This window comes from Amblyomma maculatum, chromosome 4, assembly GCF_055883805.1.
Source record: "Amblyomma maculatum isolate TAMU_Amacu chromosome 4, ASM5588380v1, whole genome shotgun sequence".
NCBI classification, from domain to species: domain Eukaryota; kingdom Metazoa; phylum Arthropoda; class Arachnida; order Ixodida; family Ixodidae; genus Amblyomma; species Amblyomma maculatum.
Window position 1 is genome coordinate 68,943,192 of NC_139347.1, and position 14,912 is coordinate 68,958,103.

At 45.3% G+C, this 14,912-nt stretch overlaps 1 protein-coding gene across 3 annotated transcripts in view; it reads right to left on the reverse strand.

Moving 5' to 3' along the window:
- Window positions 1-4,015: 4,015 nt before the first annotated feature.
- LOC146191321 (uncharacterized) overlaps window positions 4,016-14,912 on the reverse strand; it is a 61,404-nt gene continuing 50,507 nt past the window's right edge. For all 3 annotated transcript variants that reach the window (XM_084601861.1, XM_084601862.1, XM_084601863.1), the window contains exons 3-8: window positions 12,407-12,650; window positions 11,115-11,211; window positions 10,052-10,174; window positions 6,518-6,698; window positions 5,255-5,438; window positions 4,016-4,667 (exon numbers count right to left, since the gene is read on the reverse strand). In XM_084601861.1, coding sequence (XP_084457987.1) covers window positions 4,537-4,667; window positions 5,255-5,438; window positions 6,518-6,698; window positions 10,052-10,174; window positions 11,115-11,211; window positions 12,407-12,650 — 960 coding nt within the window. In that variant the 3' untranslated portion in view covers window positions 4,016-4,536. The remainder of the gene's footprint in view (window positions 4,668-5,254; window positions 5,439-6,517; window positions 6,699-10,051; window positions 10,175-11,114; window positions 11,212-12,406; window positions 12,651-14,912) is intronic.

Genomic DNA, 14,912 nt, shown 5'->3' on the forward strand with positions numbered 1-14,912 from the left:
ATCTCAGTGCCAGTTTAATGTGCACAAGGGTTTAGCCAAACATTGGGTTTAACCTTACATTGTCTATGTCAGTAATATTGCGCCTGTCTTACTATAGAAAACAAAAGGCTTCAAACACGTAGATGCTTTAACTCAGTGAAAGATTTATATACAGTTTCCTTGAATCGTGCCTTGGCGTTGACCTGCGTCGCTACCGATACAGCGAATGCTTCGGACGGGAAAAAGAACACGTCGTCAACGCTCCTATTCAGCTGTGTGCTGCAGGCAGTGTCCGAGACCAGCCACAAGCTTCTACTACTTCTACACCCGAAGTAACTCTGCAAGATGGCAGCGCTTGCACGACGCGGATTTGACAAAACTGTGCATGGGCCCCTAGAACACAGCTTGGCAGGGTTTAGGTTCTGAGTGTGTGCCAAAGAGCGAAAGAAAACTACGGCGGAGCCTCGTTAATTCGAACTACAGTAGAACGGAACATTAAAAAAAAAGAAAAATCAGCAGTTGCTAACTGTGGGCAAGCAATTGACGGCATGTGTAATACTACGCTGAAAAGTAAATGACACCAGCTTTTAATATTTGACAACGGCAAAAGAATCAAGACGCATAGAAAATCTTGAACTTATAATTTGATCTGATGATTAGTCTTTGTTTATGTAACCAAGAAAACCTTACCAGCGCACTCTTTTCTGTCACGGGTGGATTGTGTGTGGCGTTTACTGCAGACTTGAGTTGTATCCTACGATAGCTTAATTCGGACTTCCGCTTTATCCGAACTTACGCTCTGATCCTGTCTGTAGCAATCCCGTTTACTTACAGGAGCCCAATATTCCCAGTTGTTCGAACTACGCATTATTTAAAAAAATTACCGACGATTACGTTACTTCCTAATGCGAAATTTGAGCGCAGCAAATAAGCTGTTTCACCTTTTCGATAGATTGAGGCAAAGAAATCGAGCAACACATGTATGCGCTATCACATAATTTTTTTATTTTATTTTTCACACGTATTCCTTTAACAAAGACTCCACTAACAGTTCTTGACAGTCATGAAGGAAGCTTTGTGGTCGGAGAGATAGACTATGTTCGACTTGGTACACCAATGCTTGATTCTCAAAGACGAGATCTATACAAGTGCCTCGCGAGGTTGTCACAGCCGTAGGACGCGTTACGAGCGAGAGGAACAGGATACGAAGAGGCGTCCGTGTGCTGTGCGATGTCAGCGCACGTTAAAGATCCCCAGGTGGGCGAAATTACTCCGTAGCCCTCCACTACGATACCTCTTTCTCTCTTTCCACTTTCACTCTCGCCTTCCTCCCTTCCCTTACGGCTTGGTTGCGGTGTCCACAGAAAACAAGTGAGACAGTTACCGCGCCTTTCCCTTCCTATAAAAAATAAATCAGTTTTTCTACGCGGTCATGCCCCGCCGGGGTGGTACAGTGGTAAGACGCCCGACTACTGTCCGGAATACCCGGGTTCGAACCCGACCTCGGCGGCTGCGTTTCGATGGAGGCGAAACGAAGAGGCGTCCGTGTGCTGTGCGATGTCAGCGCACGTTAAAGATCCCCAAGTGGTCGAAATTACTCCGTAGCCCTCCACTACGGCTCCTCTTTCTCTCTTTACACTTTAACTCCCACCTTCCTCCCTTCCCTTACGGCGCGGTTCAGGTGTCCACAAACTCGTGTGACAGATACTGCGCCTTTCCCTTCCTGTGAACCAATTATTATTATTATCTACGCGGTCACGTTGTCTTGACTCGCTAGCGGCGGCAGCGGCATCAGACAGTCGCTGCTAGCGCTTCCTCCGGCGACCCCTCCCCCCCCCCCCCCAAACCCCCTTCCTTTCCTTGTGTTCTCCGGCTGCTCCGCGCTTCCTGCGAGGCTTCGGTTGCCAAGCGCCGGCTCGAACTGGGGGGATGAAAGTGGGGAGGCGCTGGTTACGAGGCCGACGCCGACGCGAAACCCAGGAACGAGCGCCAAAGAGCTGCGCTCTAAAACTAAAGAAGCCTTTGGCTTCATTCGTGTTCGAACAGTACACATTTGAGCTCCTCACTAATCGCCTTCTAGTTACGTTGCCGTCTTCTAAGTGTGTAACTGGATATGCGAAAATGAAGGTCACCTTCACACGTTAGAAGCGCGCCTATGTATCCATCGTATTAACCTTGCCTGTGACAAAAGGTGATTTCTGTTTTTCAAGCATCTTGTCCTCCTGTCAACGAGCCCCTCCATATTACATGCTTTCCATCTCTAGATAACGGGAATCTATTAGCATGCAGAATGGCCTATCCTGGATGCCATGTAAAACCTTTCCTTTCATCGTTTCCGCATTTGCCCACCACGGTATGCAAGGGATCAGCTCCTTGGAACATCATTATGAACAATAATAAAGAATTGCTCTCACATAGGTAAATATTTCTGAAAGTTAACTACGCAATGCCATTGATCTGGTCGCAGCCCATGAATCTGCGGCGGCTCGCATCCCGCAAACCATTCCAATCGAGTGGGTCCTACGTGACCTGTTCACAAAGCTCTGCAGATTCTGCAACCCGCCAGGCAACTCTACCGTCATCAATGACAAGCTTCATCAGTATGGATGATGCCATCCTCCTTCTCACAAGAAAGGAGCACCTGCGGCGCAGCACACGTGGTCTTGTCCCTCCGTGTGCGGTAACCCTCCCCAGCGGTCTTAACCCCGCAAATGAGGTTGCGCTACGGAGGATCCGGGTCGGGCTTGTCCTCACACCTGCTGTGACCCGAACATAGCCTAAGCTTCGATACTTTAGCCACGCCCAGGGTGTCCTGTCTAACTCCCAAAATAGTGAGGCAGATATTCGTCACTTATTGTAGGTTTGTCCGGTACTGAAGCCGACTAGAATTCGGCACCTGACAGCAGTGGGGTTCTAGGCAAACAACCGGTAATTTTATATTGGGCGCAGGGGCCTTATCATCGTTCCCTCTTGGACTTTATTAGAACGGTAAACCTTTTTCATTCCATTTAATATAAATATTTTCTTATTCCTTTATGCCCTGAGGTAATAAACAACGTTATAAAATATGACCTAATATGCCAAACTCTGCTGGAAGAAACAGGTTATCGCGACGCAAGGGTTCCCACTGAGGGCCCCATGTGACAGTTGCGAATATTCTGTATCTCATACACCTTCTTTCTCGCACAATGTAGAACTTGCAGGACGTAGGCAAGTTTTGCAAACAATAATGTTTTGCAGATTTGCGCGCGAACCCTGAAAGTTCCCGACCCATCGACGCTTGAGTTCGTCGTCAAATAACCGCCTTGTAATGACTACTGCCGCAATTCCAGGAGGAGGTCGCGGAATTGGAATTGAATTAAAGCTAATCTGCTCTAAAAAATAAAATGAATCGGCCACTTAATAAACCAGCGCGCCACGCCTTGCAGAGGGCGTAGGGTAGGGGCAACGCGCTGGCGCCAGTATACATGCCACTATAAGGAATTCGACTCCCCCCAACACCGTGCCGCTCGATTGTCGGACGTCCGAGACACTTTGCATTGTATCACTGTCCAGAAGTGCAGCCAGAGCTCGAGTTTCATCGATGATGGCTCTTTTGACTAACACTGTCGCAGAGCACAACTCTATAGCTTCGCTTGCGCACTTTCACTGCGCGCGCTCGCTCACTGCACCGATGGAACTTCATCGGCTCTAGCAATGAAATTGATGCCGCGCATATGGATACGGTGCACCATTCGATGAACTGTTCGAAGATTTCTGAAACTGATGTCAAGAATTCCTTCAAAGCACTCTCCGAACGCCTTTTGATTTTATCACCGCTTTGATACGATCGTCGCCCGCGCGTCCACGCATATATTAGGAAGTAAGTTGTGCCTTGGATGGGAGGCAAGGAGGGCACGAAGTGCGATAGACACCCTCGCCCTTATTCTGCGAATATTCCCCTCGCTTACCTCAGCGACAAACCCTCATGAGGGTACTTTGTAAGAGCGTCCATGTCTGTGTATAACAGCTCATAAAACAGAAAACACAGCAGCACTTTAAAAACAAACTTTTTAATAGCATTGATAACAGCATCGTCATACTCATATTGGTTCAAATAGCTACTAGTATTTGGTATTCTTCACACATAACACGCACTCCCAACTTAATCATACATATTTATCATACTAGGCAGCATTCGACAAATGAATGGCCCAGTAAGAGTATTACTGAGAATTCACTGCAACACATCCGTCAGCGCACGGCGACAGCTCTGTAAGGGGTTGAGAAGACAGGCGAGCCTAGTTTTCAAGAACTATCACAAAAACCATCTGCTGAGAACTCTTCTGTGTTGGTATAGCTCTGTTTTGAAATATGGCTTGTTAATATGTAGCGATTGCATAACCAGCATGCCGCTGCCATTAGGTCACACAAACCACACTCAACTACGCATCTCTGCAAACAAATGCTGTCAACACTGAGTTGCAGAATAGTCAAACGTTCCGGCGAGCACAGCCGGCAGGCCTGAAGGCACCAGTCAATCTGCTAACTATAAGACCTTGTACAAGTCCATACACATCAAACACCGTCTTCGTGGTTCCTCTTCCAAAACTTAAGTATGACGTCATTAAACACGTTGGGGTATTTCTTAAATGCGTAATGCGTTCCTTGCTTGAAACAGACGACTTCACAGTTTCCGTCGAGTTTACCTGCAAAAAATGGTGGGGGTTTAAAGCATATTATATGAGTGAAAGTTCTGCCAAGCCTACTTTTCATAGTTCAGTAAGACTGTACACGGTTTGACGGTTTGATTTAGGGGGAGGCTCAAGCTTAGCGTCGTGAGTAGACGCGATAGCGCAGGTTTTTGTATATTTTGCCTTAAAATATGCAATTTTCCAAATTTTTAAAGTTGGTTTTTAGGAGGAAAGGAAGACGCAGTATCTGTCTCACTTTTCAGTGGACACCTACACTTAATTACGTCGAGGTCACTCGAACCCAGCAATTCAAGGTCATTCGGACTCGGCGAGGCAAAATCTGAAGTTGCACAACAAGTAGTAGACCTTACGCTCTAAAAACCACATATCCACTGTGTATCTTAGCAACGAATATGAGAACTGACGCTTGTAATCAGGCTGTACCGGTAGTTTAGCAAAAACCAAACGTTTTTTTTTTTTTTTTTTTTTTTTTTACTCCCAGGATAACGAAGTCGAGATCCGCTTATTGTGAAACGTTATTCAACATTTCATTGGGCCAGTTTCTCTTGATGCGGCAGGATTTACAATACGGTGAGACTTACCGTTCTGCACCTTTGCAGCCTCGCTGTCGTCCTTGCCGCGGTAGACGTGCATCTGGGCCGGCCGCACGCCCATCATGGCGGCCATCTCCTCACTTACTTCGCGCTCGATCAGCTTGTCTCCCTCGCCGTACAGCATCAGCATTGGCACTCCTCGGCGCTTCAGCTCGCACACCATGGGCCCTGCCTGCGCAGGGGTTCAATAAGCTCCTGTCACGGGCCACTACAGGTTGGTCTTATTCTAAAGCGACTAGCAATGCAACCCGTAAAAGAAAAAAAAAATGCCACATCACATCATCACGGGAAACGGGAAGCACTAGCGCCAGGTTACCTCCGATTGATCCAGTTCGGAGAAAAGACCGTAGCAGAAAGTGCGTGCTTACGCCGATGTTTGGTATTAACCGTTGCGTTAAATATATCTCAAGATTTTCGAAAACTCCGACGTTGTGCCCTCTAACTACGCATTTAATCCTTCCGCCAACACCTTGCATATGGACATAAACAGGCGACGATAGGTCAGTCACCGCGAGTACATTTGGTGGAGCATGAAAAAAATTTTCTGGCGAACTTATTACAGCCATTATCCATTAGGCCTTAATTTATCGCCCCGGCTGCGTGACGCACGGAATCGATCGTACTAATAGGAAAGCATCGCTCCTTACGACGCGGTATGAGTCACCCAAATCGGTGATATTGCATGGATAGACTTTGCACGCCATCCAAAATGACCACAATTGTTAAATGTTCTCTAAAAAAAAAAAACGATAAATAAAGAGTAATCCTTGGCAGCTGTAAGAAGGTCAATTATCAAACCATTTTGCTCGGATATTTAGGGGAACATTTGGGAAGTTGTAATAAGGGAGTAATTACTCATCTGAAGTTACTGAAAAAGCTATATAGCTTTCCTTTGTAGCCGTATGGCTGCTCTTGGATGGATATCAACGAGCAATTCTCATCATCATCATCATTTATTAACCCTTAGAAGTCCCGTTCGAGACATTACTTCCTTATTATCAAGCAATTTTGTGCACAACGTTGCAGCTGTGAATACATGCACGTTCTTATAAAATATGACAGTAAAAAGGCTTGAAAACTGGAGTAATCTAAAAGAACCGCCATTGGTCGAAATATTCCGAAGCCCTCCCCGCTACCGCGTCCCTCATAGTGCGGGGTTGCTTTGGAGCCTTAAACCGCACAAATAGAACCAAAACCCTGCAACGCAGCAGCGCGCGTTCGCTGTCTGCGTTCGTACAGGAGCGCGCGTACCTCGTCGTATCTGGAATTCATAATGGTGATCATGGAGACGATGGTGCCCTTCATCTCGTTGTTGTTGGGCTTGCCCAGCACCCGCACGATGTGCACTGCGAGGCTGCACATGGACTCCTGTAGCCAAGGAACTCGGAACCAGTCGTCGAAACCTTTCATCAGCCAATAGGGGCTCAGCTGCCTGCAATGAGCACGGGAAAAACGACGCGGCAATGCATCACGCTCAGCATATCGGAGACCATTATAATGACTGAGAGCGCCAACAGATTGTCGGAGTTTCGAAGCTTCAACTTCAACGCGCGGACTGCTCTGTGCAAGTGGGCAAGCACTATACCGTCAGGCACACCACTGCGGCCCAGTTTTGCCCGCTGTACAAACGAAGCGACAAGTCCGCAAAAAAGAACTAACTAACTAACCAACTAACCAACTAACCAACTAACCAACTAACCAACTAACCAACTAACCAACCAACCAACCAACCAACCAACCAACCAACCAACCAACCAACCAACCAACCAACCAACCAACCAACCAACCAACCAACCAACTAACCAAATAAAAGAAGAGAGAAGCGGGAGCCCGGAAACCAAGAGAAACGGAAGCACAGACAAAAAAAAAAAAAAGAAAGAAAGAAAAAGAAAGCAACTAAAGAAAAAGTAAAGATGGAAAGAAAAAAGAAGTAAAGAAAGAAATAAATGAAATGAAAAGAAGAAACAGAAGAGAGAAGCGGGAGCCCGGAAACGAAGAGAAACGAAAGCACAGAAAGAAAGCAAGAAAAAAAGAAAAAAAGAAAAGAAGTAAAGAAAAATAAAAGGAAAGGAAAAAAGAAGTAAAGAAGGATAGGAAAAAAAGAAGTAAGGAAAGAAAGGAAGGAAGGAAGAAATAAAGAGAGAACGAAGCAAAGAGACTTGAGCTTGTGATGCTAGCTTTGTGGGCGAACGGTTAAATTGCATGCTGCAAACAAAGGGAGCCACCGTGTGCCATCCTTGGCCCGTACTTTTCCGGGATAAAACTCCACGCACGCAAATGCGCAAAGCTGGGCCGCCGTTTGGTGGCCTTCCGCGACGCGCACAGCCGCTCTTCACGAGCGAGACTTGCCAGAATGGCACACGCCCAATGTCTCTGAGCAGGCGCTGAATGCAACTGAGAATGCGACGAGGAAACTGCTAAAAAATTATTTCCTTTTAACGCGAGTACCTACGCGCATCGGCAATCGCGTCCCTTATCTTGAGAAGTTCCGAAGCAAAGCATTATGCCACTAGGAAGAGTAGTAATCGTACAGGTTATGCATTTCTACGCACTGTCTGGCGTCGGGACTGGATTGTATAAAGTAATATGCACTATCACATCAACTGGCTTAATCAAGTCAGCGGTGCTCTTTCCACCACCGCATATGATAGCATACCGTGTACCAGTCTGCGTGTGTTAATTCAACAAGGAAGACCACAGAAGTCCGATGCGTACGTGTCGGGCGAGAGTATGACAACTGGCGCGAGGCCAACTGAGGCCCATACTTGGTGCTGCCGTGTAGCTTTTCCTAATGCCGCTTTATCGCTGATAGTTTATTCGCCAAATGAGCTTCGTTTGCACAGACCCATTCTAAGCAAGGACACGCAAGATACACAACGCCGTAGCGACAGACAGATACACCGCCTCAGAGCCCCACAATTCCTGTTTATCAATGGGTACTTGTCGCGACCGCATGCCAACAGCCGAGGTGCGAGCGCCTGGATACATCACGGTGATATGCGTGGAAACCTTTATTGTCTCCCCGCGATAAGGGTTCTATAAAAAGCTACTAGCGGGCAGTTATGTCGCGGTAACGAGGTCTTTTTTTCCAGGGTATCTGTTTCCAGGCCGCGCAAAGTGAAAAATAAAAATAAATAAATAAACAGCACTGCAGAATCTGCATTGGAGTAATGCGAAAGCACGGATGCTGCTGTTGGTTGCTTCTAGTTGCTTAATTCAATATTCGTTGGCTCGTTTTGGTCTTTGTTACTTTCAAATTGCGCGCCAATCCCTTCCTATGCCCTTTTTCGGCTCTACTTCCGGTTGCGTGACGTCACATCCCCTACATCACATCAAACATTTCTTGTTTACCCCTTTTAGTCTTTGGTACTTTTTAATTGCGCGCCAATCTCTTTCTATGCCCTTTTCTGGCTCGCCTTCAGGTTGCGTGACGTCACATCCTTGACGTCACCTTAACTGACTGATTTACTTAACTATTTTAGTATTTGATACATTCAAATGAGACCATTTTCGCCTTTACTTTTCATTTTTTCCCTCTAATAACTTATTGGCTTAGTTTTCGGACACAACATTGCGTCACCCTCTATCGATTGACACCACTAATTAAGCTCTATCACTTCTCAATTACTCACAACTGCTGCAGACAAGATTTTGAGTGTTTTGCCTCTATTTAATTACCTAATTAACTTATTCTCGTAATTATTTCTACGGACAAAACATTATGTCACCCTCTATCGATTGACACTACTCATTAACCTCTACCACGACTCAATTACTCACAAATGCTGCGAACAACGTTTGCATTTTTGCCTGTAATTATTTACGTAATTAACTTATTGGCCTAATTATTTTCTCGTACACAACATTACGTAAGGTGTATCCGATACTGGCAGCACGCCAAGCTTTATGAATTTTCTACTTTTCTTTTTCCTGGCAGCTGGCAAGACAAAAGGCAACCAGTGTGTACAGGTCGTATGGAATGTCCCCTCATCGTAGTAAATAATAGTTCGGGTAGCACACGGAAAACTTCATTTTGTGAACCTTTATCATTGGACTCGACGCTTGAATTTAAACATGTTTATGCATGGTGATGGGATAGCTACGGGATACACCTCTTGCTTTCTCCTAAATGTTTAAGGAAAGGAAATAACGGAGCCGTTTCGTAACCTGAATGCGTCGTAATAAGTGTGGCGGAAGTTGAGCTAAGTTTTACGCCGAGTGGTACAAGCAATAGACCGGTACGAACATTAAGTTAGCACACTAAAGTGGTACAAACAGTAAGGCTTTGAACGAGAACGTCTTCGGCGGAAGTCTGCCTGGTTAGGTTCTTGAAACAAAACCGAAGTTAAACTTACACCAGCCAAAAAATTATTTTCACCCGTTTCGGGACCAACTCGGTCGACCTTCATCAGGGGTCGACCTTCATCAAGCCAGGCACAGCATGCAGCGGCACTCACTTCCCCTTTTTCGCTTGCTCTATCTTTAATTTTGTTCAGACAATAAGGCGCTATGATCGTGTGGTCTCGTTGCAAAAACCAAGTAAGAAACACCTTGCTGCAATGCTCTTGAAGAGTAAATGCTTAGGTTCACGTGGACAAAAGCAGCACTAGATCTCGTTACCTTTCCCGCTTTGTTAAAAGTGGCGTCTAGTGTTCACTGTCCTGTCTCCTCAGAGCAGCTACATCGTTTCAATTTCTGACAATGACAATACGAGGCCTTATAACTATACGGTGACAAAGCAGAAAACGCGCGAGGACAAGAACAAAATACAAAAACAGCACTTACCTTATCCGCCGGCAACCGGACGGGGCGATGAATACTAGGGACTTAATCTTAATTTCCGGGTCATGTACGGCCAGCTGCAGCATTGGGTACATGGAGCTACTGTGTGCAACCAGCATGTCTATTCTAAAAAGAAAAAAAAAAAAAAAAGAAAAGAAAACGGACGGTCTAAATACTTGAGCACCTACTTGCAAAAGCGAAGCGCGGTGCTTTCAAGCTCGTCTACTAAGACGCATCTTGCTAAATATTTCAGAAAAAAATAATAATAAACGGGTAAAATGTAAGGGCACTAGGTGCTTCAAAGCTTAATATATGTGGATAGTGTCCCATTCAGCAGTACGTGCAGCAGAGAACCCGCAGAGTTGATGCTATATGAACTTTCTGGTTACTCTAAAAGTCTATCTGCAGCCAGTCTACGAACATCGAATGTTACGCTGCAAATCATGGCCATTAATAAACTTGATATAAACTGAAGAGAAAAGTAATTATTGCTTTATTTCTCCCATGACTGGATAAATCTCGCTAAAGTTTACTCCATTTTTTTTTCTAATACTACTTTGCGCACCTAAGCCATAGAATGCTTTAGTTCTTGTTTATATTTTTTTTTCGTTATAGTGCCATATCAAGCACCAACTGCACTGAGAATGATGACTATCAGTTGGTCTAGTTTGTTTTGGACTGTTCTATATTGCGTGTAATATGTAATATCGTATTCCTATCGGTAATGTCTGCATCATTGTTCTACAATTTGCGAGCTAGATAATGTAATGACACCTTTTTTCGAGGGCACTGAGCCAGTCACAGCAATTTCATTGCGCTCGTGCCTCCTGGACCTAGATCAGAAATTCGTAATTGAAACTTTTTTTTTTTTTTTTAGTATTACATAGAGCAATCTCTGTTCTAATGTTTTCTTTTTCTCGACTGTTAATTTCGAACTCTTAATTAAGCAACAAAAGTTCTGTACATCTTTATACCGGCTATATATACATTTATTCCTTGCCTGAGCGGGGCTATTGCTGGCTAGTACTGCGTGCATATTCCAAAGCATAAACTTGGACATGCTTACTCTCGTACGTTGATGGCCTTTAGGAACCTCCTAATTAGGTCCGTCCGCTCTTCCACTGAATGCCAGAAGCTCTGTGTTTTCATGCTGAACGTCAGGTCTGGAACGACAAAGGCGGAGTGAAATGTTATCGAATCGAATTACGGACACATACGGCACCCACAATGTCGGTTAAGGCTGCGCTAACAATACCCTGAACGTTTCGTTTAGCTCGGAAGGTATTATACTGTGATTATTATTCGGTACAGAGCCTTGTCAAGTAATTTCAGCCCAGCAGAGAATGTAATCTTGTGTCCTCATACACCTTTATCTTGTAGGGCATCATAAACGCGAAAACTTTTGAGCCCGATTAAAGAACCGTCGAAAAGTGAGAGCGGCATCCAGGTTTGTCAGAAGTGTCGACGAAACAAACCATAAAAGTTGAACGTTCAGCATAGCGTGTTGGTGCAGAATGCATCCTTTAACACTAACAGTTAAGGAATCCAGGCTTGATTGAAAAAGAAATTGCTAGAATGAAACAAAGAAACAAAGAAAGTGGCGCCACAATGTTACGAAAATAAAACTTGAATAAAATACTACGAAAATGTTACGAAAATAAAATAAAACTACTGTAGTGCTCGAGCTTATTCCTTCACAAAGCTACGCGACAACTCCCAATCGGCGGTGCACTCAATGGAAAAGTTTACTGGATCGATATTATCAATTTTCTTTAGAAAGCCTCACTTGCTCCTATTTCGCTTTTCTTTATTTTTTTTTTTCGTAAAAGAGCTGAATGTGATGCTAAGCGTAAAGAAGCTTCCAATTTACTACGATACCACGGGTACAGCAATTTTTGACCCGTAAGGCAAAATTGTTGTCGGCGCATGTAATGTCGACACGCACAAAAGCGTGGAGTGTTTTCAGAGACAGGACAGGACCCACTTTCCTTCGCGTTTCTAAATCCTCCTCAGAAAACAACTGACGGATTCGATATTTGATGCGAGCAGTCATGATCAGTGCATAGTAAGAAACCTATATTACGCCTAAATACCATACAAACGGCAAAACTTTATCATCACAGCATCGACGTTGACTCCTAAAAGTTAATAGTATAACTGTCTTCTTTTTTTTTACGAATCGTTTTTCACCTAGATGCATGGTGCTGTAATGTAGAAATAAAAATAAATTAGTTATTGATCGCGAACTAAGCGTTCCCTTCAATCTTTATCGCGTGTTGAAAACACCTATAGATCAGGAGGCCAAACTATAAAACATGCGAAATGGACAACGGAGTTGAACGAGTAAAGTATACGCACCTGGCAGCGTGGGAACGATGACAGACGCCCCCTGGGCGTCGAGCACGGGCGTTAGGGAGTCGAACTCTCGGTAAGAGCCGGGTGCACCGTGCAGAGCGAACACGACGGGTGCGTCGGCCGCCGCCTGACGGTCCAGCCCCGTGTGGATGTAACTGAGTGGCACGTTGACGCCATCCTCGTTGACGTACTTGTAGCCGGGCCGCGTGCGCTTCCACTCGCGAAAAAGGTCGGCGCATGCGTGCACCTGCACACACACGGACACAGAGTCGCATGTAGGACACCGAAGTCAGCTCCATCGGTCGTCTGTGCCCTGTAAATCAGAGCTCAGCTTGCTGTTCTTTCTCTTTTTTGCACCAAGAACACTGTCACTGCGTAGTTTGGAGTTTAACCTGTGTCATTGTTTGTCGCTGCTCCAATTTCAACCGGCCGAGTTTCGCATGGTTTGGCTTCGTTTCTTTTTCTTTTTTTTTTTTTCAGCATTTAGTTTTTGTTTTTTGTTTTTTCTTCTCTCATTTTCCTCGTGCAATATTTGTGCACAGGGGAAGCAGTACAGAAGCTATGTCCGTGTTCGGGCGCCTACGTCTACGTCTTTAGATGTGTGTAACCAAAAAAAATGTCAGTTGATGTAACAGCACTATTCGATAGGAAATCGACTGGGGCCGCGGACGCTTGCATTTAATCTATCGCGCGCTTCTGCCATAAATAAAAGTTGTTTTCTGTGAAAGCAGCTTCCTTGCAATTTCAGTTCAGTTCAGTCGTTCAGTCGTGTCCGACTCTTCGTGACCCAATGGGTTGCCATATCACGCCACGCTATCCGGTCTCTCACTATTGTGACTGGCCATAGGGTTTTCTTGGCAGGAAATACTGGAGTGGGTTGCCATTACCTTCTCCAGTGAATCACATTTTGTCAGAATTCTCTGCCGTGACCTGTCTATCTTGGGTGGCCCTACACAGCAGAGCTCACGACTTCATCGAGTTTCGCAAGCCCTTCCGCCACGACAAGGAAGTGATCCACGAAGGGGCAGTGATCCCTGCAATTAGTGATTGCTAATTGCTACAGGCCAACTTCCGTTTGTCCACTAACTAGATCTCGGACTTGTCGGCTTTAACAGTTCCAGAGCACCTCACTACAAATAAAGAAATTTGCTTGCCCATTTCTGAGATCCCGATGTGCATTTGTGCATGTTATAGGCAGTAGTGATCGCGGGCTTGCATGGAAGATCGAACAGAGTAGTTGTACGTACCGGGCCGTCATATTCGAACGCCGACTATAAGGATTACACATTTTCGCTTCTTTATTCTTTTCTCTTTGGTCCAGTCCTAGAAAGCCGCCAGGAGAATTCGTGTTTCTCATCAAAGATTGATGCGAACTGCATTACCAAGAGCCGGCCGCTGATCGGAGTCACGCGACACAATCAAGGAACAAGCATCCTGCCTGGTACTTAAACACATCAGTTCAAGAAGGGTAGAGAAGGGTAGCAGCATATGGGTCAGTTGGTAAGACATCTGGAAATTAAAAGCCGCAACAGACAGAGGACAGAGGGAGGCGACGACACAGTTCAAGGAGGATGTATGCCTCTATAGCGTTTTTATGGGCAAATACACAAACAAGTGTACGCCGTCCCGAATGTCACCGGGTCACCGGTCGAAAGACGCGTGTCGGCGGTGTATACGATACGCACCATCCTCTGTGCACTTTGTGAATGACACCACAAGTGCGTTGGTAACTGCAGCATTTCAAGATAGGAGGGTTCGATCGAGTTGGTATAAGCGGATAGATGTGCAGCTTGTATAAATTAGGACGTCAGGCCCGGTAACCAATCCATGCTCATAATTGGCGACAACGAACAGGTGATTCACTAGGGGTCCAGACCGCTCAGTCAGGTTAGGGCGCCGATCGCCTGCATTTAAAAGGCAGCTTACAAGCATCTAACTGGCGTTTGCAGTGTCCTAAAGGAAACAAAAGTGAGCGCTGTCCAAGGAATATTAAAAGCGTGCCAGATTCACTTAGACCGCGATATACTCCATAAGCGTACATCTCAAACGCCCGCGGCAGAGCTACAGATTGATCGTTACAGTGACGCTCAGTTTCCAGCATTCAACACTGTATATAATAAATATCCATGAATGTGTCCGAGCAATTAAAAAAACAACAGGATGTCGATTAATTAGCTAAACACATCTGATCAGGGCGATGCGTGCCCACAAAATCAGCGAAAAAAAAAAAATAGATAGCGAGAAAGAAACAAAAAATTCATAAGAAGTTTCAAGGTTGGGTTAGTTGGCAGGTTTTCATGTTGTGAACAAAATCAGCTAAGACGTCGCTCAGAAATAGTCGTCCTCTGTCGATTTGTTTTCTTTGCAAAGACGATTTATGAAATACCATAGATGAAATAGGCCCTGAGCATTAAGCTGGCTTCTGCAAGTTTCTTATTCGGGCGTTTGGACAGGAAATCGAAACCCGCATGCCAAACGTTTCGCCGGACTAACGTATGCTATGCGCATG